This window comes from Vipera ursinii (genome assembly GCF_947247035.1).
Source record: "Vipera ursinii genome assembly, chromosome: Z".
Taxonomy (NCBI): domain Eukaryota; kingdom Metazoa; phylum Chordata; class Lepidosauria; order Squamata; family Viperidae; genus Vipera; species Vipera ursinii.
The window spans coordinates 10,215,916-10,243,671 of record NC_139517.1 but is presented as its reverse complement, the minus strand read 5'-3'; the positions used below and the strand labels follow the sequence as shown (position 1 = coordinate 10,243,671).

The window sequence follows — 27,756 nt, the reverse complement described above, 5'->3', positions numbered from 1 at the left end:
GGGAGAGAAATCCCCAGGGAATCCCAGTCCCTCCCAGTTTGGGCCATCTTAGCTTGCTGGACTTCCATTTCCTGTTCAGAGAAAGATTATCGCCCCAGGTGTCTCTTACAAGTCACGATGTGACGAACACAAATTGCATAATTACATAGTTTGTGTGATCGATGTGATGATGTCAAGCTGCACAGGACAGGACTTGCCCCCCGGCAGGTGCCTGTTGTGATCTGGGGGGAAAGGAAGATGCTGTTGGCTCCCTGGGAATCAGTTCGTCCAACTTTAAGATCTTGGCTAAGAGAACATCTAGGCCCTCAGAAGAAAGTGACTTTTCCAAAGTAACAAATGATCTTGTCAAGCGCAATGCAGAAAAACGTATTATTATTGCCTTCGCAGGTGGCAGTCAGGAAGAACAAGCAGCAGTGGGGAACACAGAGAAACCGAGTTAATCCGTCTTCCTATTTTATGCAAATAATATATGCAAACTGATGTTCTCTTAAAGTAAAGGCCTTAAGGCTACATAGGGCATAATAAGATGTATTTATTTGGGTTTTATCCCACCTTTATTACTTTAGATGTAATTCAAGGTGGCGAACGTCCTAATATTCCTCCCTCCTCACATTTTCCTCACAACAACAACCCTGTGTGGTGGATTGAGCCAAGAGAGAGTGACTGGTCTAAAGTCATCTAGCCACTTTTGATGCCTAAGATGGGACTAGAACTCTCAGTCTCCCAGTCATTGGCCCACAATCACCCAGCCAGTGCCAAGGCAGGATACAACTCACTGTATCCTAGCGGTTGACCCAAAGTCACCCAGCCAGCTCCCATGCCAAGGCAGGACTAGAACTCACTGTCTCCTAACGATTGACCCAAAGTCACCCAGCCAGCCAAGGCAGGACTAGAACTCATAACAATTGAGCCAAAGTCACCCAGCCAGCCAAGGCAGGATACAACTCACTGTATCCTAGCAGTTGACCCAAAGTCACCCAGCCAGCTCCCATGCCAAGGCAGGACTAGAACTCACTGTCTCCTAACGATTGATCCAAAGTCACCCAGCCAGCCAAGGCAGGACTAGAACTCACTGTCTCCTAGTGATTGAGCCAAAGTCACCCAACTTGCTTTCATGCCTAAGGTAGGAGTGCAGCTCACAATCTCCTGGTTTCTAGTCAGCATCTTAATCCCTAGACCAAACTACTCTACTTGCAATGGGAATCTAGGCTCGGAATAGTGAAATTCAAATTGATTTACATATGACTGCAGTCTTATTTTTTATTATTTTTTTCCATTTATTTTTTTGCTTATTTATTTGGATTCTGTACTATTCTTTTTGCTGGAGAAGCCCAGACTATTTTGCCAAGTGTGTGGTAGGCCCTGAGGGTGGGGAGTCCTTGCTTAATTGTTATAACACTTAGGTACTATTATAATACAGGTACAGTATAGGTGGTACCTGGCTCAACTGTAGTAACTGTGAGAGGGATCTCAGAGTCCTAGTGGACAAACCCTTAAATATGAGCCAGCAGTGTGCTGCAGCTGCCAAAAAAGCCAACACAATGCTAGGCTGCATTAACAGAGGGATAGAATCTAGATCATGTGAAGTGTTAATATCATTTTACAATGCCTTGGTAAGGCTACCCTTGGAATACTGCATCCAGTTTTGGTCACCACGATGTAAAAAAAATGTTGAGACTCTGGAAAGAGTGCAGAGAAGAACAACAAAGATGATCAGGGGACTGGAGGCTAAAACATACAAGGAACGGTTGCTGGAATTGGGTATGTCTAGTTAATGAAGAGAAGGGTGAGGGGTGACATGATAGCAGTGTTCCAATATCTCAGGGGCTACCACAAAGAAGAGGGAGTCAAGCTATTCTCCAGAGCACCTGAAGGCAGGACAAGAAGCAACAGATGGAAACTAATCAAAGAGAGAAGCAACTTAGAACTAAGAAGAAATTTTCTGACAGTTAGAACAATTAATAAGTGGAACGGCTTGCCTCTAGAAGTTGTGGATGCTCCAACACTGGAAGCTTTTAAGAAGAGACTGGACAACCCTTTGTCTGAAATGATATAGGGTTTTCTGCCTGAGCAGGGGGTTGGACTAGAAGACCTCCAAGGCCCCTTCCAACTCTTGTTTTCTGTATTCTGTAACTTTTGCAAACTACGCAGGTATATAATCATAATTTAGAGACACACATCCCCCCCAATCAAAGTATAAAATGTAACAAAAAGGAAAGCAAGTGAGGGACTGGATCGGGGTGCCTCCTTACGAGACACCTTCCAATGTATTTCTTTTCCTTGTAGTTCTATGTGCTGGGAGTTATTCTGGCCCCGATCCGGGTTGCGTTGGCCTTTGTGGTCCTATTCCTTATCTGGCCCTTTGCCTTGCTGCAAGTGGTGGGACTGTCTGAGGAAACCTTGCAAGAACCCTGCTCGGGATGGAGAAAGTAAGTAATGGCGGGGAGGACATCTCGGCTCTCCTTTGGGCCCGTTGCCCATGGCCCTCTTAATGCCTCCTCCTTTGTCGCCTTTCTTCTTCCTTCTTTTCAGCACAGTTGCTCATAGTTCGGTCTACTGGCTGAGTCGCCTGATGTTTTTCTTGCTTGGGTTCATGCGGATCCGGGTGCGAGGTCAGATGGCATCCCGGCTCCAAGCACCCATCCTGGTGGCCGCTCCTCACTCTACCTTCTTTGACCCAATTATTTTGCTGCCCTGTGATCTTCCCAAGGTGGTGTCGCGCACGGAGAATCTCCACGTACCAGTCATTGGAGGTAAGGCTGCTTAACGTAGCTGGGGATGGGGTGGGAAGGACAAGGAGAACCACGTAGGCAGTAGATCTTGCCGCAAAGGTTCTTTTTCAGGAGACAACTGGACTTTCTTGTTTTTATTCTGAAGACTTTTTCGCTTCTCATCCAAGAGGCTCCTTCAGCTCTGACTGGATGGTGGGGAATGGAAGGATTTAGGGACGCAGTGGCTCAGTGGGTTAGGACGCTGAGCTTGTCGATCGGAAGGTCGGCAGTTTGGCGGGTCGAATCCCGAGTGCCGCGTAACAGAGTGAGCAGCCTGTTACTCGTCCCAGCTTCTGCCAACCTAGCAGTTCGAAAGCACGTAAAAATGCAAGTAGAAAAATAGGGACCACGACGGTGGGAAGGTAACAGCGTTCCGTGCGCCTTTGGTGTCTAGTCATGCCGGCCACATGACCACGGAGATGTCCTCAGACAAGCGCTGGCTATTCGGCTTTGAAACGGAGATGAGCACCGGCCCCTAGAGTCGGAAACGACTAGCACGCGTGTGCGGGGGAACCTTTACCTTTACCTTTATAAATATACACACACACACACACACATACAAGGAGTATAAGTCCTTCCATTCTCCGCCATCTAGTCAAAGCTGAAGGAGCCTCTTGGATGAGAAGCGAAAACATCTTCAGAATAAAAACAAGAAAGTCCAGTTGTCTCCTGAAAAAGCACCTTTGGGATAACTATGACCTGGATGACCGAACATCTTCTTAGATCTTACCTTTGGACGTTTTTCATCCACTGCATCTGGTACACCTTGCAAGACCATTTGGTTTAGACTTTGGCTTTCTGGAGATTTTAATCCATTCTGAAATGGAACCTCTGGGATTCTAGTCCTCATGACTGTGAGGATATCTGCAATGGTGACTGCAGTGAGTAGTTTAACAGAATAACAAGAGTTCGGAGGGATCTGGGACCCACAATTTCTGAAGGCAAGCAGTTCCACTGGCTAACTGTTCTGTCACCAATTTTCTCCTTACTTCTAGGTTGGTTCTCTCCCTGAGGGGGAAAAAAAATTATTTGTCTTTCCAGATTCATCCAAGTATCAGATTCACTGAGTGGCCTCTGGTTCTAATCCTTGAGGAAGGGAAAGAGACCTTCTCTTTGTCCCTTTGTATCCACATCATGTATAATTTTTTCCCCACTGAGTAAAGTCCCCTCTCAATCACCTCAGTTTTGTAGGATGGAAAAAATACAGTAATTAAAATATTGGACTGCAGTGAGGGATGGAACTGAGGGGTCCTTGGTGCTCTCTGAGCTTGGTTATTTTTTTTTGCAGACGTTTCATTACCCAAACTAGGTAACGTCATCAGTGCTCAAGCGGGAGGAATTTGCTCTTCAGACTTCATATCAATTAAATTAAATTATGCTTCTAAACTAGGTGCTTCCTTCTCACTCCATGCAACACAACTTCCCTGCTCTTGGAGTGAAGCTCGATTTCACCTTCAAATGCTTAACGGAATAACATTTGTGGGTTTAGATGTTCACTAAGTCTGCCTTATTGTGGCTGCAAAGATCCAGCTGATCGGTAAGATGGCAGCAAAGGGTTGGCGTATCTGTCTATCTTTGCCATTGTCAAGTAGTAGTGAATGCTGTCATGGCTCGGCAACTGGACTTCCGTTTCTTTCTCTCTGCAGATCTTTCACTTCTCATCCAAGAAGCTTCTTCAGCTCTGACCGGATGGTGGGGAATGGAAGGATTTATGTTCCTTGCAGACAGCTGGTCATTTGTATTCTTTTGGAGAGTTGTTGAGGTCACCTGGAGGCTTATCTGTGCCTTCAGGGTCACCTGGATGGTGCCAATGGGTGTGGAGCCTTCTTGGAACGGTTGAAAGGACTTTGTTGTAGATTGGAGATAGATGATGTCGTATCCCCTCTGTTGAGAGAGGGCTGTTCAATTTTGACAGAGATGGCCTCAATGATTCTCTAAAACAGACATGTCAAATTCGTGACGTCGCGCAATGTATCGGGACGGTTTTGCCATTGCCAGCAATGGGGTGGCCGCGGCTTCCGGTTGACGCATCCAGCCCGCGGGCCAGCAGTTTGACAGCCCTGCTCTAAAAGAATGCAAATGACCAGCTGTCTGCAAGGAGTATAAATCCTTCTGTTCCCGACCATCCAGTCGGAGCTGAAGAAGCTTCTTGGATGAGAAGCCAAACGTCTTCAAGGAGAGAAAAGGAAGTGTAGTTGCATCGTGAAAAAGCACCTTTGGGACAACCGTGACCTGGATGACTGAGAATCTCCATAGACTGTCATGGCTTGAATTTTGGTCACCCTGATTTATTTGCTCCAAGACCGTCATTAATCTTGTGCTGATTTTATCATTGTCATTCCGTAAAAATGACACGAACCTTTGGACTGATCCAGCAGGTGTTTTATCAACTTAGAAAGAATTCATTCCACTGACAGCTTGGGATTTCAAGAAGCCAATGCCGTACAATAGTCCTTGACTTGCGTCCACATTTGAATCCCAAATTTCTGCTGTTAAGTGAGGCAGTTGTTAAGTGAATTTTGCCTCATTATATGACCTGTTAAGTGAATCAGTGCAGTTGTTAAGCTAATAACACAGTAGTTAAGTGAATCTGACTTTGCTTGTCAGAAGGTCGCAAAAGGGGATCACGTGACCCCAGGACACTGCATCCATCATAAATATGAATCAGTTGCCAAGTGTCCAAATTTTGGTCACATGACCATGGGAATGCTGCAATGGTTCTAAGTGTGAAAAATAGTCCTAAGTCATTTTTTTCCAGTGCTGTTGTAACTTCAGTCACTAAACAAATTGTTGTAAGTTGAGGACTACCTGTATTCCATCCTTTGGGAAAAGATTTCTCAGGCCAACTGCCTTAGCAGTGAGTCAAAAGATTTGCAACAACTTATTCATGTCTTCCCCATGTGTTCATTCTCTCCAGCCCTTCTGAGATTCAATCAGGCTATCTTGGTCTCTCGCCATGATCCAGCCTCTCGCAAGAAAGTAGTGGAGGAAGTGAAGAAACGAGCAACATCCCAGGGCAAATGGCCACAGGTAAAACTTGTTGGAAGACCGGATCCATTAAATTGTGTGTGTGTGTGTGTGTGTTTGGGGCTCCTCTCTTGATTTGCATGACCTCTTTTTCCAGGTACTTTTCTATCCTGAGGGGACCTGCTCAAACAAAAAAGCCTTACTGAAGTTTAAACCAGGTAAGGCATCAGCAAGCCTGTTCAATAGGTGTAAAACAATGGATTGAGTTACAGATCCAATTCATTAGCATTGAAGATTGCTCTGCCTTAAACTAATCAATGAAAAAGACAACTTTTATGATTGACACAAGAGACTACCAATTAGGGCCTTTCAGTGCCTGCTTTGAAAAGTAGACAGGGTTGCCAATTAGATGAAGTCTAATCTCTTTGGAGGGACGCAGTGGCTCAGTGGGTTAGGACGCTGAGCTTGTCGATCAGAAGGTCGGCAGTTTGGCGGGTCGAATCCCGAGTGCCACGTAACAGAGTAAGCGCCTGTTACTCATCCCAGCTTCTGCCAACCTAGCAGTTCGAAAGCACGTAAAAAATGCAAGTAGAAAAATAGGGACCACTACGGTGGGAAGGTAACAGCGTTCCTTGCACCTTTGGCGTCTAGTCATGCCGGCCACATGACCACAGAGACGTCCTCGGACACGTGCTGGCTCTTCGGCTTTGAAACGAAGATGAGCACCGGCCCCTAGAGTCGGAAACGACTAGCATGTGCGGGGGAACCTTTATCTTTTAGTCTCTTTGGAAAACTGAAAAAAGAGGGGGGGGAAAAGAGTTTTTCTCAGAGTTGATTTGGGTGAAAAGCTTGTGAGTATCCTCATCCTTCAACCTTAAAATATATGTACCTTAGATTCACCTTCAGCACTCAGATAAAAAAATGTAAAGAAATCCCTGCAGATTTTACTCCGCTAGCCGTTGCCAACTGTAAGGGGCAGTGCTCATCTCCATTTCAAGGCCATTGAGCCAGCACGGTCCAAAGACATTTCCACAGTCATGTGGCCAGCATGACATCGTGGAGCACTGTTACCTTCCCACTAAAGTGGTACCTGTTTATCTACTCTCGTTTGCATGCTTTCAAACTGTTGGGTTGGCAGGAGCTGGAGTGAAGACAGGAGCTCATCCCATCCCACGGTGCTCGGGTCTTGAACCTGGGTTGACGGCTTTCCAGCTGACAAGTCCAGCGTCTTAACTACAGAACTACCACGCCAGATGAGTAAATCTTGAGCATGTGTGCTTTATGTTCTCAGGTGCCTTCATATCTGGTGTTCCCATTCAGCCGGTCCTCATTCGTTACAACTCTCTGGTGAGTTTCCAAGAACTTTAGGAGTCTTAGCATTGTAATAATTACAGATAGTCCTCAACTTACAGCCTCAATTAGGATCAGAATTTTGATGCTAAGCAAGATGATTGTTAAATGAATTGCGACCAATTTTACAACCTTTTTTTGGGCCACAGTTGTTAAGTGAACCACTGCAGTTGTTTAGCAAGTCACATAATCATTAAGGTATCTAGCCCTCCCCTCCAAGTTGGCTTTTTCTGTTGGAAGCCCTCAGGGAAGGTTGCATATGAACATCACATGACCTTATAATTCTGAAATACGATAAATACTTGCAAGTTGCCAAGTACTCAAATTTTGATCACGTAACCATGGAGACTGCAACGGTCACATGTATGAATATGAGTTGTAAATTACTTTCTTTCGTTGCCATTGTAACTTTGAATGGTCACTAAACCAACAGCTTAAGTCAAAGACTTATCTGTACCTGATGCCAGAGAGGGCTGGCTGAGTTTCTTGTCTGAATTTCTGAAGCTGGCTTGTCTAGTACAGCAGCTCCAACATTTTGGGCACCAGGGACAAGTTCCGTGGAGAGAGGTTTTTCCACGGACTGGAGGGAGTGTGGTTTTGCATGCTGCCTGCATCCCGTGGATCGGGCTTCGCTTGTTTGCATGGACTGGTTTCTGGCATGCTGTGGCCCAATGTCGGTCCATGGACTGGGGGTTGGGGACCCCTGGTTTAGAAAATATTAAGCTACATAATGTTTAACTTAATGTACATGTCAAGGATGAAACTTTGGCAGCTACGTGCCTCTGTGTTTCAACTTGCTTTTAGATTAAGGGGGGAGGTGTTACTTTCAAGTGGGTTAGATGGAGAAACGAAACTTCTACAATTCAGCTGAAGACTGTGAGAGCCTGAAGCCTTTTCAAGGACACCAGAATAGGTGTGGATTTGAAGCAGACGGTTCCCATAACAAAGTAAACTTGTTTATATGGATTACATAAGAAGTTGGGGGTTTGGCTAAGAAAATTATTAAGTCTATGAATCAGTGTTGGAACCTCAGAGTTAGTTTTGCTTCAACATAACCACACAGTGTATTCATTAAGCAATAAGATTTTCAGGGATGGAATGAACCTGGAGTTTTATTTGGATTCTTGAGCTGGATGTTGACAATACGCTTATTAGTGCTTATAAAATTGGTAGTGGAGAAACTTAATTTCTTCTTTCTCTGGTGATATGTCCCCATTATGGATTATATGCATCTCTATTATGGACCATTATGGACTTGTTATATTACGTCCCCCTTATGGACAATGCCACTTAGTTTGATAAAACTAAATACCTCCTTTTTTTACAGGATTCAACCACCTGGGCATGGAGAGGACCTGGAGTGTAAGTTTTTAATAATGGTTTTATAATAGTGGCTGATTATGTGTATACCTCATGTCAGTGAGACCAAGTCTGAGTCATCTTCCATTTCTTCTTCCAGGTTAAAAGTCATCTGGTTGACTGCATCTCAGCCTTGCACGACTGTAGAAGTAGAGGTAACAAGAAAGATGGGGAGTTTGTGATCATTCCTCTTGGGGTGATCCCTTGGTGCCTTTTCTGCTTCAAAGTAATGAACTGTACTTTGTCCAAAGTGCCAAAAAACCCAACACAGTTCTAGGCTGCATTAACAGAGGGATAAAATCAAGATCATGTGAAGTGTTAATACCACTTTACAATGCCTTGGTAAGGCCACACTTGGAATACTGCATCCAGTTTTGTACACTATGATGTAAAAAAGATGTTGAGACTCTAGAAAGAGTACAAAGAAAAGCAACAAACATGATTAGGGGACTGGAGGATAAAACATATGAAGAACTTTTTGCTGGAATAGGGTATGTCTAGTTTAATGATGAGAAGGACCAGGGGTGACATGATAGCAGGTTTCCAATATCTCAGGGTTTGCCCCAAAGAAGAGGGAGTCAAGCTATTCTCTCCAAAGCACCTAAGGAAAGGACAGGAAGCAATGGATGAAAACTAATCAAGGAGAGAAACAACGTAGAACTAAGGAGAAATTTCCTGACAGAACAATTAACCAGTGGAACAACTTGCCTCCAGAAGTTGTGAATGCACCAACACTGGAAGTTTTTAAGAAGAGATCGGACAACCATTTGTCTGAAATGGTATAGGGTTTCCTGCCTGAGAAGGGGGTTGGACTAGAAGAACTCCAAGGTCCCTTCCAACTATTCTGTTCTGTTCTGTTCTGTTCTGTTCTATTCTATATGATTTGTAGGAGCTGGAGTCACACTTTTGCTTTAAATGTTGTGTGGGAAGTCCAATCCCCCAAACAATGGAAGGGAATTTCTATGCTCCACACTATTAAAAATTATAATTTCATGTAGCCTTGGGTGCTCAGATTCTAGTCTTTAGATTGGCCTACATTTTGTCTAAAGTTGATGCCATTTTTTTCTTTGCGTAATATAGCTCAGTTCTCCAGAAAGCCATTTTCCTTTAATTCTGATTTTTTTTCCTTTCCAGTTTCTCCCAGTTTATCAACCCAGCCCCGAAGAGGCTGTGAACCCCACACTATATGCTAACAATGTCCAGAAAGTGATGGCCAAGTGAGTTGGAGATGCTTTTCGTAAATGGGGAGTTTGGGGTGCAACAGGAGGAAGGATAGGCTCAACATTATAAGAAATGGTCAGACGATGTCGTGACTGGTTTGGGGTCCAGGTTGCGTGGGCTGCTAAAAACTGAGCTCTGAAGACTTGAGAAGGCACCTGGAAAAACTGAATTCATAGCAGAGGAAGCCCAAGGCTCTTGATAGTTGACCAGTCTAGAACACTTGGCCAGTTCATTAAGGTTTATGGCAAAATCCATCAATGCAGAGGTTTTCCCTTGACCATCTTGCTGGGCTTCGAATCTGATCTACAGGATGCTAGCTTGAAGTCCCTGATGGCCTCAGCAAGAGACTAGAAGCTGTGATTTATTACCTGGAAAATATACTGGGGTGTATGGAAAAACTACTGCAGCTTTAAGCCAGGTTCTTGGTGCACATGGATAATACGTTTCTTATCTTGCTTGGTGAATCTTTGTTTCCCTCCAGACTCTTCTCCTTATGTTGTCTCCTTCTTTAACTAGAGCCCTGGGGATCCCTGCCACAGACTGTGAATTTGTGGGCAACCTTCCAGTGACAGTAGTAGGATGCTTGAGAGTAGCTCTGGAGCCACGCATCTGGGAACTGGGGAAGGTTCTCCGGAAAGCCAGGTGAGAGGTCACCAGGACAAGGAAAGAGCTTTGGTGGTTGCATCTCATCCTTCATCCAACCTTTGCCACAAGACACAAAAAAGTCTCCTTTGATAAGTTATGGGTCAGCCTCTCTTGCTATTAGGGTGGAGCAGCTGGGGTACCCCTTCTGGTTCTTGGAAATCCATTGGCAAAGGAGGGGTAGCTGTTAGTGGATCAGAAATTTGACTAGCATAGCGTAATCATTGGCACAAAGTCTGCTTGGGAGGAACAAATCAAGTAGGACTGGAATGACACCTGGGAAGGAACCAAGATGGTCCAGGTTGGTGGGTTTATAATTTTCAGTGTGCTTCACTTAATATAATGAAGCACACTAGAAAATCAGTTGTATGTTTCCTTCCTTCCTTCCTTCCTTCCTTCCTTCCTTCCTTCCTTCCTTCCTTCCTTCCTTCCTTCCTTCCTTCTTTCCTTCTCTTTCTTTTTCTTCTTCCTTTCTTCTATGTTTTTGTTCTGTATATTGTTACTATATTGAAAAATTCGAATATCTATCTATCTATATCTATATCTATATACCTACACACACACACACACACACACACACACACACACACACACACACATATGGTCTGTCACTGAAGGTGATCTAAGAACCAATTATAGGGATAATTGAGGAAAATGCGGTTAAGTAAATCAGGGCTCAGCTTCACTGCTGTGGGGAAAATAAATAGAATTCCACTGAAATGGGGGAAATATTTGCTGATCTGCCCAAGAGGACAGTGTAAACATGTAAAATAAATACATTTCTTTTTTTTATCCCCTCCCCCACTTTTCCCTCAGTGAGTAGGCAAATTCATTCTATCCCAGTTAAGCTAATTTGCATTTTTGTTTGTTTGCGTTCCAGAAAACATGTTATCACTGGATATAGTATAACACTGGATATGGTATTATACTAACAAAAGCAATCGTTTGTTATTATTCTTTCCTCCCTCAAAGTATGTTGGAAGGAAATGAATTAACTAAGTTAGAATTCTGATTGTTTGTCACCATAGTAACTCTCAAAAATCTGAAGAGAGTAGGAAGAAGCTCGCTGCGAGGGAGAAGCTCCCCCCCCACAAAAAAGAAAAAAAAGGCTGAGTTCAAAAATGGCCCAGGGATTGAGAGAAAACAATATCCCCACCAAATTCCCCCAGCACATCCCTCCTTTGTTCTGGTCACAACAAAGAGCTGAGCATATGCAACCTACCCCATGCTTTCCTGTTCACAATAGATACAAAAAAAGAAACATATTGTTTTTCTATACAGACGAAAATATGGATACGCTAGAAAATGAGCAGGCTGAGCTGTGGGGGTGGGGGATGTCAAACACTTCATCAGTTTGGAATCCTTACGTAGCCACAAGCAATCTAAATCCAGCCCCTGTGAATTCTATTGACTCTTATCCAGTGCCAGTTTGGCTTGACCATTCCTTAATGGATTGAATTCATGTAAGACAGCATGAAATAAACTTGTAGTACTTTTGAACTCCATCCCAGCTCCTGGTTTCTTGCGCCGGAGAGATGGCTCTTGTGGCTGATGTTGCCAAGAGGGCTGACAAGCTTCCCAGCCTCATTGGTTTTCACCTTTCCAATTATCTCAATCAACAGATACCTAACTGATGAGATCAAATACGATTTGGATGCGCTTCCTGTTGGCACTTCGGGGCAAGTGGGACCAAGTGATCTTGCCCACTGGCTGGGACTGGCCTGTCCTAAAGCTGTGGAGGAGATCTGCGTCTATTTCCAGCAGGTAAGCTGGAACAGGAAGAGGAGTACAGGTCATCCTCGACTCACGATCACAATAGAGGCCAAAATTTCTGTTGCTAAGTGAGACAGTTGTTAAGTTGGTTTTGCCCCATTTAATGACCTTGGTTGCTGCAGTTGCTAAGTGAATCACCACAGTTGTTAAGTTAGTAACATGGTTGCTAAGTAAATCTGGCTTCCCCCATTGACTTTGCTTGTCAGAAGGTCACAAAAGGTGAGCTCACGTGACTCCGGGACACTGCAACCATCGTAAATATGACTCAGTTGCCAAGCCTCTGAATTTTGATCATGTGAGCATGGGGATGCTGCAATGGTCATAAGTGTGAAAATCAGTCATGTCACTTTTTTCAGTGCCGTTGTCACTTCAGTCACTAAGTGAATGGTTGTAAATTGAGGATTACCTGTATGGAAGAAGCTTGCAACATTGATAATAAATAAACTCTGCTGAAATCAGAGCAATCTTCTTTTTTCCCCCCAAATTGCTCTCAGGTTAGCTAGTCCCTTCTTTATGACCATCATTGAGCTTCAAATTATGATTATTAGTGGGTCACCATGTGACCACGTCCGATTTAACAACCTTTTTTGCAGCAGTCGTTAAGCAAACGTGAACCTATTGTCTGCAATGGGCTTTTTTTTGCTAGAGACTGGAAGCAAATCCCTCTTTCTAGCCAAGATCATCATAGATCATTGTAGAGCCGTGGTGGTGCAATGGTTAGAGTATAATATTGCAGGCTAATTCTGCCGACTGCCAGCAGTTCAATTCTCATCGGCTCAAGGTTGACCCAGGCTTCCAAGGTCGGTAAAATAAAGACCCAGATTGTTGGGGGGGGGCACATATTGACTCTGTAACCTTAGAGAGGGCTGTAAAGTCTTATTGCTATTGCTAAATTGCAATCACATCACCACAAGATGCTGCAAACGGCTGTAAATGTGGGCTGGTTGCCAAATGCCCAAAATGCAATCCTGTGACCACAGATAAGTCCTGACCATCAAAACTTCAAATTTAGGTTATAAGTAGCCCAGGGGAGGACCATCATCACTTTGAGTGGTCACTAAGTGATTGGTTGTAAGTCAAGGATTACCTCTATGGAGAGGTTCCCTGATGGGTTAGGACTGCTTTATAGGAATGATTATTCAAACGTTGGAAAATTCACTGCAAAACTAGTTGAACCTTAAAATTTCATCCCATTACCGAGAAGTCTCTGCCTTATCATCAAATGCAACGTTGGCCTTCGTTGAAATGTTGTTCCAGGTAGTCCTCTACTTAAGACCACAACGGAGCCCAGAATGTATGTTGCTAAGTGAAACACATTTGTTAAGTGAGTTTGGCCCCATCTTACAGCTTTGCTTGCCACAGTTGTTAAGTGAATCACTGTCATGGTTAGTCACATGGTTGTTAAGCGAATCTGGCTTCCCCATCAACCTTCCTTGTCAGAAGGTCGCCAAAGATTATCAAGATGACCCTGGGAGACCATCATAAATAGAAGCCAGTTGAAAAGCATCAGAATGTAAATCACGTGACCATGGGGAGGCTGTGATGGTCATCAGTGTGAAAAATGGTCATAACTCACTTTTCTCAGTGCTGTTTTAACTTCGAACAGTCACTAAATGAACGGTTGTAAGTCGAGGACTATCTGTACTGTGTGCATAAGCTAGAGTGGCTTCTTTCTTCTTTTGCCCTTTGCCTTCCCTGCACTTCATCAACTCTTTTGTACTTCCTGCATTGATTCCCAGGATTCCAATGGAAACATGGATGCCCGGGAAGTGGCCTTAGCCCTGGAAGCTTTACAAGGAGAAAATGACCCACAGCAGCTGACACGTCGGGCTTTTGAGGTAATGGCTCTGATTATCTTTGAGGGGCAAAGGAAATGAGCTTGCAGAAGGCCAGCGAGATGTTTAGCAAGGACTTGGATCCCTACTGCCCAGGGGATTGTGGGAGTTGAAGTCCTCACACTTTCAAGTTGAGAAAAACTGAGTTAGTACTGGGGCAGGGAGCACCAGAACATGCCAGGGAAAGGCAGAGGAGAAGGAGACCCTTTCGTATTGCTGTTAAGAAAATGACAGGGACCTATCCATAAAATCTTCCAGAGTAAGCTCAACTCAAAAAGTTTTTTATGCCTCCTCATGTGTAGGGAGAGAATTTTCACACTGTCAGTGAAGTACAGCTGATGGCAAATCTGACCATTGCAAAACAAGGGAAAGGGGAAAATCCCGCCCTTATGTGCAAGAGGGGAGGACAGGAAGGAAAAGATGCAGATGGATTTGAATAGCGTTTCTCTAAATAGAGCTCGTTCTTCAAACACAGCTGTTCCCTAGAATTTTTTCTTTTTCCGGTGGCTCAGTGGGTTAGGACGCTGAGTTTGTTGATCAGAAGGTCGGCAGTTTGGCAGGTGGAATCCCGAGTGCCGCGTAGCAGCGTGAGCGCCTGTTACTCGTCCCAGCTTCTGCCAGCCTAGCAGTTCGAAAGCACGTAAAAAATGCAAGTAGAAAAATAGGGACCACTACGGTGGGAAGGTAACCGCGTTCCGTGCACCTTTGGCGTCTAGTCATGCCGGCCACATGACCACGGAGACGTCCTCGGACAAGCGCTGGCTCTTCGGCTTTGAAACGGAGATGAGCACCGGCCCCTAGAGTCGGAAACGACTAGCACGCATGTGCGGGGGAACCTTTACCTTTTTTAACTTTGTAAACATCACTTGTCAGAAATTACAGATAGCCTTGAATTTAGGATCAGCAACTGAACCCAACCTATCGGTTGCTAAGCGAGACAGTTGTTAAGTGAGTTTTGCCCCTTTTACAGCTTTCCTTGCCACAGTTGTCAAGTGAATCACTGCAGTTGTTCAGTTAGTTAACACAGTTGTTAAATGAATCTGGCTTCCAATTGATCTTGCTTGCCAGAAGGCCGCAAAAGGGGGGTTGCACTGCAACCGTCATATGAATCGGTTGGCAAGCATATGATTTTTTTTTTATCATGTGACCATGGGGATGCTGCAATGGTCATAAGTGTGAAAAACAGTCATAAGTCAGTTTTCAATGCTGTTGTAACTTCGAACAGTCAAGAATGGAATGGAATAGAATAGAATAGAATAGAATAGAATAGAATAGAATAGAATAGAATAGAATAGAATATCTTTATTGTCATTGTGTAACTCACAACAAAATTAAGTGCTGTCCACAGTGCACCACTCCACACAAGTAAAAACCACAAATAAGAACATACTTTATAAACACACATCCTTCACATTCTATTCACCATTGCGCTGCCCCTAATATTGCACTTCAATGTTGCATTAGACTGTGGTATTTAATATGGTTACAGCTCTGGGATGAAAACTGTTTTTCAGCCTATTTTTCTGTTTTTATTATCCTGTACGATCTGCCAGATGGTAATAGTTCAAAAAAAAAAAAGAATGTCCGGGATGAGATGAGTCTTTAAGAATATTTTGAGCTTTCCTAAGACAACGGGAACTGTATATTTCATCTGGGGGGGCGGGGGGGAGGAGAGGGCATCCAATAATCCTCTGGGCAATGGTAATGACCCTCTGGAGCATTTTCCTATCTGCTACTGTGCAGCAAGCAAACCACACACAAATGTACAAAACCACACACTAAACAAACTGTTGTAAGTTGAGGAATACCTGTATTGTGAATTTCCTGGAGTGGTTCCAGTTCTGGATGTTGGGTGAAGCCCGACATCCAGAATATTTTATCGGTGAAAAGGTCAAAAGTATGGAAAGGAACAAGTAGGTAGACACAGAATAGTTAGCAATGGAAGACATGGAGGACATCAGCATGGACTTCTGAAGAAAAGATCAACAGAGTCTGTAGCAAATCAGGGGCACAAGATTTGAAGAAGGTGGAGCTAGATAGGTTTTGTGAACTATCTAGCTATCAATTTCATCCCTTTGTCAATCAATCTCTTATTTATTATTGAATTACAATAAAGTGCTAATATGATTTATAGTCATGTATTTATTGGCCCCTTCCCTGTCAACCAGCTATTCTCTGAGGTGGAGACCACGACAGGAAGCTCTTGTCTGCACCAAGATGGATTCTGTGCCATTTTGCGCCTCTTGCTGGGCACTCCAGTTGTGGATGGAGCTGAACTCTATGGCCGACTCTGCACCGAGGACCACAGCCGGGATGGGCTTACCCTTGGTGAGAATGGGGCAGGGAGAAGAACTCTTAGGATGGGAAGGAAACCCTGAACTGTGCACAGTAGTAGTAGGTCATCCAAAGGATATTCAAAATCCACACAGCAAGTCATGGAAGAGAGAAACAGATGGATATGAGGAGCTGAGAAAGAGGAAGGCTGTTATTTTTCTGGCCACTGATATGATATGGAAGCCTTATGAGGGAAGCAGATTTGGATGAGAAAGTTTTGGGCAGCTCTTAGGCCATATGCCCCACACCGAACTTTGTTTCTGTAGGCCATGGAGACCTCCAGGATCAAGTTTCTAGGTTTAAACTCTTCCATTTATAGTTATCTAAAAATCTCAGGGATGACTCACACCCTGGACGGTATCTCTTTACTCTCCTACCATCGGGTAGGAGATATAGGAGTATAGCCAGCCGTACCAACAGGCTGAAGAACAGCTTTTATCCATGGGCTGTTTGGCTTTTGAACGGGAAATAATTTTATAAACTTTATGCATGATTGACTTGCGAGGCCGGTGTGTTGTGCAATTAGCTCACATGGTGTAATAAGATGGAAGGTTTGTGTCACTGTAAGTTGGGGGTGGGGGCACGAAGGGAGGCTCAGCCAATCTCAATGTATACATGGTTGTACTTTGACCATAAAGGTTCATTCATTTAAGTTGCAGTATGGAAGGAAATGTGGGCAGAAATACACTTGTTTGGCTTCTTTTAAGCCTAGTATGTCCATTTTCTCTTTCGATACCCTCAACAGACACCCCAAAAATTGAAGAATCATTGAAGGAAACATTTGTAGCTCAGGGTTGAAATGAGGGGTCCTTGGTGCTCTCTGAGCTTGGTTGTTTTCTTGCAGACATTCCCTAACCCAAACTAGGTAACATTATCAGTGCAGAGTAGATGTGACCTAATTCGGGTAATAAAATGTCTGCAAGAAAACAACCAAGCTCAGAGAGCTCTACGGATGCCTGAAGTATCATTATCAACTACCTGTGGCTGTAGGAGATCTTAAGTTAAAAATATGGCCTCTGGTTGCCTGTTCCTCTAACCATGGAAGCTGTTCTGTACCAGCCTACTACCAGCCCTGCAGAAAAGGCAGGGACAACCCCTTTACAAGAAGGCAAGAGGCTGGAACTAAGCCTGCCAAATTTATGGACACAAAAGCAAACAGCAAAACAAAACACGAACCATGAAACAGGGGCTATTCAAACAGTTGCCTTCAGCAAACCAGCCCTCCCACACATTCCCCTTTTAAACAGTTCAAGGTGTGGCTTCTCTCTGCCTCCTTCCGAGGTGCCCCATTGCCTTCCTCTGTTTACTCCTGCTTGACTGCCTCCTGCGTCGGGCGTCCTTGAACAGGGCCAGCTGTGGGTCATCTTCATCCACGCTGTCAGGCTCACACAGCTGGGTCTGCGTCGTAACCAGATGAGAGGGGCCTGGCTGAGGGCTCTGCGGAGCCTCAATACTATCCTCAGCAAGCTCTCCAACACCCCCCTCCTCCTCCTCCTCCTCCTCTGAATCGTCCGACCCAACTGCCGAACCCACAGGCTGACCCTGAATCACAACAGAAGCAATAAGAAAGGTACTCAAGAAAGAACTGGCTGTCCACATGTGAGCTCTAAAATGTAGGCTCCATATTATAGAAGGTGGTGGTTGACAGGTCACTTCAGAAGAACCCTGCAGTTTTCTTGGCAACATTTTTGGGAGGGGTGTGCCATGGCCTTCTTTAAAGGACTGAGAGAGAGGGACTGGCTCCAAGTCACCCAACTGGCTTTGGGCCTAAAGGAGCAGCGTCTAATTGAGTTTGACTGATCACAAAAAGAGCGGAGCCAAGTTGCACCTGGCTAGTCATTAGATAGACGACTGCTCCCATGTCTCAGGGCTGTAGGCTAGGTTGGGCAGTCTGAAAAACATCCTGGAAGAAAGCAAATGGCAAACCCATTTCTGTACTGTTGCCATAAAAATTACCCAGGCATTTTCAGCAGGGGCTGAACTGGATGTGTGGCATCTTTGCCTGGATCAACCCGTAAGTGATCTGGGCTGATGTTGAGGAAAAAAAAGCCTAGGGTTTGACCTTCTTGCTCCTTGGAGGGGAAACCACGGAATAATTTCTAGGCTAGGAAGTCAAAAACACATCCTAGAAAATCCACAGTGGCAAGCCAATTATGATAGAAATTACAGAGCATTCTGTTGCTCCGATGTCTTTGGAGATTCTCAACCATCCGGGTCACAGTTGTCCCAAAAGTGCTATTCCAAAAGACAACTGGACTTTCTGGATTTTTTCTTTGAAATTCTGGACAGAGAGGACCACTGATTTGAAAGAGGGGTCAAAGAGGCCATCTATGTTAAAACTGAACACCCCCCTCTGTTAAGAAACACCGCCTGCTTCCTGTCTATAACACAGTCCTTTCAGCATTCCCAAGAAGGTTCCACACCCATTTCAACTCTGATTCAGGTGACTCTGAGGGTCCAGATAAACCCCCCCAAGTGGCCTTAGCGACTCTCAGGAGAGTTAACGAACAAAAAAAGACTGCAAAGAATAAAAATCATTCCATTCCCCACCAGTCCGCTAGAACTGAAGAAGCTTCTTGGATGAGAAGAGAAATGTTTTCAAAGAAACCAAGAAAATCCAGTTGGCTTTTGGAATGACACCTTCGGGATCTTCCTGTGGTTCATCTAGAACCATGCTTGGTTCAAGAGAGACTTAGCCTCTTGTGATGCCACCATTGGGAGTCCTTTTGTAACAACGGGCTTTGTTTTCTCCTTTTCCGTAACCAGGTGAATTCCAGGACTTCTCTCTTCATCACCCCGACTACGCCCGCCTCTTCAGCACGTACCTGCGTCCCCCTCCAGCCTGCGCTCTGCCCAAGCCTGCCCAAGCCTCCACTTACGCTAACGGTGTCTCCGCCATCTCTCCCAAAAGCAAGGCTGACTGAAGCCCTCCACCTGTCTGTCTACTAAGCCATGTGTATCCAAGCACCGTGACAACAACCCACACTGACACTCAGCCATGCCACACCTTTGGCCTCTACAGAGCCCGTTTTTTGCTTGCTCCCTGCTGTCCGGGTGGTTAGGCGGACTGGGGCCGAGTTCCTCCCCCCTCCCTCCCCATCTCAGGGCAAACGAAAATGGGGAAATCACAGCCGCAGTTTTTTTGTTTTTTTTTTGGGGTGGTGGTGGTGGAAATTGGGGCTTCTCTGGGTTTACTTTAGAGTTTTGTTTGGGGGGGGGCAGGGCGGGGGGGGGGGGGCTAGGATTTTAATCCTATCCTTTATTTTATGTTGTTTTGTTTTGTTTTCGTCAAGAGGAACGATGAACCGAAGGATGAGATCGTATGGCTTTCGGGGTTTCATTTTCTGTTTTGTAAAATATAAGAAAGTGCTATTTTATATATAAGATAAATATCTATATCTCTAAAATAAATATATATATATATATATATATATAAGTATGTATTACATTTTAAGACAAAGATGGTTCTTGACTTTTTTTTTAAAAAAAAGCATTGATACAGAAACAATCGTTTGCCATCTGGATTTTTTTTTTATCTCATTCAAGGTTGCAAAAGGAGATTGAATATTGCACGGTATCCCTACTACCTAACCAGTGGGAATATGGCATTTACAGGTAGTCCTCGACTTACGACCACAATTGAGGCTAAAATTTCTGTCGCTAAGTGAGACGTTCGTTCAGTGAGTTTTGCCCCATTTTATAACCCTGTCTGGCCACAGTTATTAAATGAATCGCTGCAGTTGTTAAATTAGTTAGACGGGTTGTTAAGTGAGTCTCGCTTCCCCATTGGACCTGGCTTGTCAGAAGGTCGCAAAATGGGATCACACGTGACCCCCGGGACACTGCAACTGTCATAAATATGAGTCAGTTGCCAAGCATCTGAATTTTGATCACGTGAGCATGGGGATGCTGCAGTGGTTGTAAGCGTGACAAACAGTCATTTTTTTCAGTCCTGTTGTAATTTCAAATGAACTGTTGTAAGCCGAGGACTATCTGTATAACACCTGGGGCATTGTTCAAAATTCACTTATTGGGGCGGGAGAAAAACCTCACTCTTTTTTGCCCCCACCTTATTTATTTATTTTTTTATTTTAATTCCATTTATATCCCGCCCTTCTCCGAAGACTCAGGGCGGCTTACAAGCTTAGCAGTAGCCTTCATTCTATGTATATGCCTGCTTGTTAGGGCTTTCACACACACCCCAAGCGGCATTATTACAAAGTCAGCTTAATTGCCCCCAACAATCTGGGTCCTCATTTTACCTACCTCGGAAGGATGGAAGGCTGAGTCAACCTTGAGCCTGGTGGGACTCGAACCTGCACTGATTGCAGGCAGCTGGTGTTACTTAAGGAGGCATTAGCCCACTGCTCCACCAAGGCTCTTCCTGATCACTTCAATTGTGCTAAGGGTAAGAGAATGATTTTACTGTCCTGATCTGTTTTATTGCAATATAGCCCTGGTGGATAAGAAAGAGACAGAGTTTGGGATTATTGGAAAATACCTTATTTACTTTTTCTTGAAATGTTCCCATATTATTCAAGGACTTTTTAAAAAAATTGCCCAAACCAACACAAAACATTCCATTCCTAGAAGCTATAAAACCACTCTCATTCATTTAGCTGTCCTCCATGTGGGTATAACTGCAATACCCCTCATCCTCAACCAGTTCTCCCCTTATCCCCAGCCAGTGCACTTAGAAACACTGAGTTTTTGAAAGGCTGCTTTGCTAAAAAGCCGACGCAGATCCTCATTCTTTCTCAAATTGTAAAATTCCCCCTCCCTGTTCCATAAATTTGAAAGCGACAAAATGTGGCTTTCTCTAATTGTGCAACCCAATTGTGATTCCTCCCTTCCACCCTTCTCCATATTTGTAATAAGTTTAGAAAATTGGCATTGTTTTGCCTAGATGGGCATTCTCCAACTTGGCAGAAATCATTCTCTCATTCTTGGTTGGGCCTTTCTTTCTTCCAAAGTTCACCCAAGTTCAATACAAGATGGACTTAAGAAGACAAAGCATTTTTATTTTATTTTTTTACTCTCTGAACAGCAGACTTTAGACAGCTTTGGACTCCTTCCTGCAGACCCAGTTGAGGGGTTTAAAATCGTTTTTAATTTGCTAAGAAGCATGAACAACTGGGGTGGATGGGTGATGGGACACGTCCTTAAAGGAAGTTTTTTGTTTTTTTAGAAAGATATAAAAACCAACAAAACCTTATTGCTGGTCGTATTTTGAACAATGATGTGATTCAGGTGAATGAAGATGACACTTATCAGCATTGGGTTCAAAAAGGACATTTCTGGGCTTGTTAATGACAACCCACTTAGGAAAAGGGGACCAGTTACTGGTTGCGAAGACGCTTGCTTCTCCGAGTCCCAGTGGTGTTGCTTTTTCTCTTGTGATAACGATGGACAGATGAGTTAACGTCCAAATTTTTGTTGGCAAGAGGGCTGGCATTCTGGGATAACTGACCCCTGGAGCAATGCCTTGACTTAACTTGCTTTGCCAGATCCATGGGCGAAAAGGTCAGTGGGTCCCCTTGTTCCATGGTGAGAAGCAAGTGGTCACTGTGAGGAGAGAAGTTGAGCTTGGAGGCAAGTAATGAAGAGAAAGTGGACAGTTCTTCATCCTCTTCTTCGTCCTCTTCCTCTTCTTCTTCTCTGAGTACACCTTCCATGGTTCCTCCAGGGAGGTCTGGAAGCACAACGTTCATCACAGTGACTGCCTTGACCAGATCACCTCCTAGTTGATTCCAGTTACTCATTTCCTTCTCTGGAGTTACTGGCTCCCAATAGACTTTGGATTCACTTCTTAGAGTTGTAGGGTTGAAATCAATGTTTCCATGACTGCTATTGCCTTGGAGGCTAAGGGGTGGTGGAAACGCACTAGTGGCTACAGGGGTATGAGCACCATGGGGACCACTGTTCTCTCCATCAGCCTCGCTCATAGAGATATAGCTGGAAGGATTTAAAGTGGATTTTAGGCATTGGTCATTTGAAAGCTTTTCCATCTGTGGAGTGACATTATCCTGATCTGAGAATGGTCCCTGAGACTCCTGGAGTTTCTCGAGGCCACTCTGGACAATCGAAGATGTTGGCAAATGCTCAGAAAAAACGAAATACGGCGGGTGCTCAGAATCTCCACCTTGTAACTGGTCTTCGACCTTGCCTCCCTCACTCGAACCCCCTAAAGACAAGGGCTGCATATTTTTTCTGCCCAACTCAACGCTTGGTTTTAAATTAGTTTCTTGATGAGTTTCCAACCCAGCTAGTTCAGTTGATTGTTGGCCATCTTGTCTAACACATCTCAACTGTTTGTACAATGCTAAGTTATCAACAGGAAACCTTATGCTTCTCGCTTGGGTTTTGCTTTTTATCGGCACGGTCTTCATTTGCTTTACGTTAGTGTGGGTCTTCCTCTGAGATATGGTCTTGGCCCCTTGGCCAACTGGTTTTTGACCAATTCCTGAAAGAGCTGGTATTAGTCTGTCTTGACTTGCTATACTTTGACCACAAGGATTTACATTTTCAAACTGAACTGCAGTAACATTAGATTTCTGAAGCCCCTGGATTTGGTATTGATCTTTGCCTACTACTCCTTGGCAACTCTCTTGTTTACCACGTTCAAATTGACTGCTGACTTTGCTTTGAGTGTCCAGATGAGATCTCATTTTGCTTTCCTGATAATCTAGCTCTGCTTTACTTACAGGAGTTTCAAATCCCCCATCTTCCTGACTCTGAGGTTGATTTATGACCTGTTCATTCAATTCTCTATGTCCACTGAAACTCAATTTTAGATGCTTTTCTCCCTTGCGGCTCCCTACTAACATCATATTGTCTTCTTTATTATGCTCAGCCTGTTTCGAAGAAGACACTTGTGCTGTCCATGTTGTTTTCACTTCTCCTTGTTGGTTACAATCCTGGTTTGATTTTCTATTATTCCAAATTGTCTGAATTCCATTCTTCACAGGTGCTACGATTCCATGGCTGCCCTTCTCTGTAGTCTCAGGGGACTCTGCTTGATCCTTCTTCTTTTGTTCCTGGCTGATATCTTGCTTTGCATTACCAGAAGAGACGAGTCTTACCATTTCTGGCCTGGCTCTACTATGCCTTGGTGATGCTAAATGACTACTAAGGGTGTTGTTTCCTTTCACGCTTGGAAAGGTCCATTGGGTCTGAGGTGGGGTTTCATTACCATTACTCATAATTAGATCTTTTTCCTGGGATTTCTGCATCTCTCGTTCCTCTGACTTCTTCAAGGTGGATAGTAAATTCCCCTCCTGAGAGCCGTGACTGCAATATTCCCGAGGAAATAAGCTTGCTCTGCCAGTCTTTGGGAGAAACTCACGGTCTCCCAGTTTTTGTTGTGAGTTAGAAGCCAGTGGAGAACTGACGATGGAGGTGGTCAACTCTAGTTGACTGGCTCTGGCGCCCTTGTTCATGGAAGACCGTTTTACAGCCTGTCGCATCATGTCTTCTCCTTTGCCGTTACCGCTCACCTCATCTTCTTCCTCAGATTGTGATGGAGTGGAATCAGAATGGGAGGTAGGATAGGCAGAAGGCTCTCTTTCCTCTTCTGATAGTGCCAGAAGTCTCTTCTCAGTTAACTGAAGATAGACAAGAGACGGAGGGATTGAATCAAGATCATGTGAGGTACTAGTACAATCCTAGAAAACCTTAGTAAGGCCACACGTAGAATACTGCATCCAGTTTTGGTCACCACAAAGATGTTGAGAGTGAAAAGTGCAGAGAAGGGCAACTAAGATGTTTAGGGGCCTGGCGGCTAAAACATATGAATTATGTAAGAATCGGGTATGGCTAGTCTAATGAAGAGAAGGACCAGGGGTGACATTTATTTATTTTATTTTATTTTAATTCCATTTATATCCCGCCCTTCTCCGAAGACTCAGGGTGGCTTACAAGCTTAGCAGTAGCATGATAGCAGTGTTCCAATATTTGAGGGGCTGTCACAGAGAGGAGGGTGACAACCTCTTTTCCAAAGCACTAGAAGGCAAGACAAAAAAAAACAAGGGTGGAAACTAATCAAGGAGAGAAGCAACCTGGAATTAAGGAGAAACTTCCTAACGAGAACAATTAACTAGTGGAACAACTTGCCTTCAGAAGTTGTGGGTCCTTCATCACTGACAGTTTTTAAGAAGAGACTGGATAGCCACTCGTCTCAAATTCTATAAGGTCTCCTGCTTAAGCAGGGGGCCGGACTAGAAGACCTCCAAGGTCCCTTCCACCTCTACTCTGATCAATATGAATTTGCACAAGACTACGGAATCCAGGAGCCTCAATAGGAAAATAAAATTTCTGTAGCCAATTCCATCTGAATTGATCTATAAATCTGCTCGAACTCCGATACAGAATTTATTCCATGCAGTGGTCTTAACTGGAATCGAACTGCAGGACAAATATCTTTTTATCCATAACTGAGAAACACCCCCCTCCCCCCCCAAATGAACACTTGCAGAGTCACAAGTGTCTATTTTCAATATCTGGGTGACAAGCAAGCTACAACTGTATTTCACAAATTGCTCAGTATTTCATCTTCCCCCCCCCTTTAATTTTGTAGCTCTGGACAGCTGGAGAGGATGTACCCAGATATGCCTAATTATAGACAGTCATTTTATTGTACTCACTTTAAAAATGAATGTTACTTTTTGAATTAAAGATAGCACTTAAACCCTAGGAACACATACAAAGGCCCTTGCCAGCTAGCTTCAGAATAAAAATACTAAGTCTACGATCCAAAATTTAGAATAGAATAGAATAGAATAGAATAGAATAGAATAGAATAGAATAGAATAGAATAGACAGAGTTGGAAGGGATCTTATAGGTCTTCTAGTAATCTAGTCCAACTCCCTGCTCAGGCAGGAAACCCTATACCATTTCAGACAAATGATTGTCCAATCTCTTCTTAAAAACTTCCAGTACTGGAGCATCCACAACTTCTGAAGGCAAGTTGTTCCACTTATTATTTATTTTATTTTATTTTATTTTATTGAATTTGTATACCGCCCTATTCCCGTACGACTCAGGGCGGTTTACAGGGCAGTTAAAACCATGAATACAAAAAAATAAAAACAATTAACACAATTAAATTAAATTCAAGCCCCAAGAGTAAATCTAAAACCCAGTTAAATTAACAACCCCACAGTCTGGACCAAACAGATCGAAGAGCCAAGTTTTCAGGTCCCGGCGAAATGAGCGAAGGTCGGGTGCAGTCCTAAGTTCTGTGGGTAGTTGGTTCTTATTAATTGTTCTAACTGTCAAGAATTTTTTTTCTTAGTTCTAGATTGTTCTCTCTTTAATTAATTTCCATCCATTGTTTCTTGTCCTGCCCTCAGGTGCTTTGGAGAATAGGTTGACCCCCTCTTGTTTCTGGTAGCCCCTGAGATATTGGAACACTACTATCATGTCACCCCTAGTCCTTCTTTTCATTAAACTGGATATACCCAATTCCTGCAACTGTTGTTCATATGTTTTAGCCTCCAGTCTCCTGATCATCTTTGTTGCTCTTCTCTGCAGTCAGGATGGCACCATTGCTTCCAATAGTCTTCCGCATGCCCTTCCCACTGCAGGATTGCAATCCCCCCCGTTCAAATTTCATTTCCTTGTAATACCTGGCTAGGGGTCAGATTTAATTCCTCTGCTAACTCTTCCACCAGGTCCAAGGGATCTTGGGTTTTCTCTGGAGATAGTAAGTCAGCCATAAATTGTGGATGGATAACAGCTTCCACCTGCCACAGAGAAGAGAATGCCGTGCTAGGCCAGGTGGAGGATAACCACAAAAAGGCATCAAATTCTCTCATCCTCACACTCACTGGTATGAACACAATTATATTCGCAATAACAAGAAGCCACAAAAAGTGAGGAATTGGTTGGCAGAAGAGATTGCAACCTGTATTAGTTTAATAAATCCAGGACATTACAGGTAGTCCTTGATTTATGACCACAACTGAGCTGAAAATTTCTGTTGTTAAGTGAGACATTTTGTTAAGTGTGTTTTGCCCCCTTTCACAACCTTTCTTGCCACAGTTTTTCAGCAAATCGCTGCAGTTGATAAGTCAGTGACCTGGTTGTTAAGTGAATCTGGTTTCCCCATTGACTTTGCCTGTCGGAAGGTCTCAAAAGGGGATCATGTGACCTTGAGACACAGCAATGGTCATAAATATCTGAATTTTGATCACAAATTGCTGCAAAGGTCGTAACTGAAAATCAGTCATAAACAGTGTTGTAACTTTGAATGGTCACTAAATGAACGGTTCTAAATCGAGGACTACCCATAATTGAAACCACTATGGAAAATCAGGAGGGAGAGGAACATAATGGATAAGAAGATATAAAAGTAAAGTAGGGGTGATCAGTCTATAGCCTGCAGGCGGATGCGTGTCTTCAAAGCCCATTTTAGGTCCCTGGAATTCCTCAAAACCACGTTACTGAAAAATCAGCAAATCATTGAATTTGGGATGGATGGATTTTGAGATCAAATCGGTACATGAAGCTCCTTGACTAGGCTTCATGTGCATATTTCCAATAAAGGGAGAATTTTGTAGTATAGGCTTGAAATGAGGGTCCTTGGTGGTCTCTGAGCTTGGTTGTTTTCTTGAAGATGTTTCATTACCCAGCTAGGGAACATCATCAGTGCTGTAATGGAACATCTGCAAGAAAACAACCAAGCTTGGAGTACATATTTCCCTTTCATAGCAATAGCAATAGCACTTAGACTTATATACCACTTCATAGTGCTTTGCAGCACTCTCTAAGCGGTTAACAGAGTCAACATATGGCCCCCAACATTCTGGGTCCTCATTTTACTGACCTCAGAAGGATGGAAGGCTCAGTCAACCTTCAGCTGGTCAGGATCAAACTCCTGCAGTGGGCAGAGTTAGCCTGCAATATAGCATTCTAACCACTGTGTCATCGTGGCTCTTTAAAATAGGCTCCGCAGGCCCTAAACTTAAAAAAAAGCTTGAATATTTCAGCTTCTTCCCTTATGATGACATCATGGAGGCATTCTTCCATCCCTTTTAGTTCTCAAGAGTCCTAAAACAAGTATTTTAATTAAAGGAACGTTTTCCCAACTTGGAGTTAAGCCAAGACTCATGTGGAAATGGCTCAGTAAAGGGAGGGTCACAGTTATATCCCTATTTGGAATAGCACTGCTCAAGAGACCGATGACTGCTTGCAGTAAGTTACTGTCTTTTGTGAGCAAAAACAGTTTGGTTAAGGAAGGGGTGTCAAACTCGCAATGTCACGCGACGTGTCGCGATGCATCGTGACTTTTTTTCCGATTGTTGGCAAATGGGGTAGGCGCAGTTTCGCCGTGACGCATCCGGCTGGCAGTTTGACACCCCTGGGTTAAGGCAGCAGAGCTGATCTGCTGATGGGGGTCCAATGGTCTATGCCTCTCCATCTTCCTTGCCGTCTGGCGACTCTTTTGGGATAGCTGCTGATGGTCATTAGCACCATCATCACTGCCCCATCTACAAATTAAAAT

The 27,756-nt window shown here is 43.9% G+C and overlaps 2 protein-coding genes across 2 annotated transcripts in view; one reads left to right on the top strand and one right to left on the bottom strand.

Moving 5' to 3' along the window:
- The window catches only part of LPCAT4 (lysophosphatidylcholine acyltransferase 4), a 36,945-nt gene extending 17,179 nt beyond the window's left edge, over positions 1 to 19,766 (top strand). Inside the window, exons 2-14 of the mRNA XM_083377844.1 lie at positions 2,287 to 2,429; positions 2,533 to 2,753; positions 5,689 to 5,801; positions 5,896 to 5,956; positions 7,030 to 7,085; positions 8,416 to 8,450; positions 8,548 to 8,602; positions 9,582 to 9,664; positions 10,185 to 10,310; positions 11,933 to 12,074; positions 13,823 to 13,921; positions 16,087 to 16,246; positions 19,019 to 19,766. Coding sequence (XP_083233970.1) covers positions 2,287 to 2,429; positions 2,533 to 2,753; positions 5,689 to 5,801; positions 5,896 to 5,956; positions 7,030 to 7,085; positions 8,416 to 8,450; positions 8,548 to 8,602; positions 9,582 to 9,664; positions 10,185 to 10,310; positions 11,933 to 12,074; positions 13,823 to 13,921; positions 16,087 to 16,246; positions 19,019 to 19,176 — 1,452 coding nt within the window. The 3' untranslated portion in view covers positions 19,177 to 19,766. The remainder of the gene's footprint in view (positions 1 to 2,286; positions 2,430 to 2,532; positions 2,754 to 5,688; positions 5,802 to 5,895; positions 5,957 to 7,029; positions 7,086 to 8,415; positions 8,451 to 8,547; positions 8,603 to 9,581; positions 9,665 to 10,184; positions 10,311 to 11,932; positions 12,075 to 13,822; positions 13,922 to 16,086; positions 16,247 to 19,018) is intronic.
- LOC310649375 (uncharacterized protein) overlaps positions 1 to 27,756 on the bottom strand; it is a 403,049-nt gene that overhangs the window by 231,717 nt on the left and 143,576 nt on the right. The window lies entirely within an intron of this gene.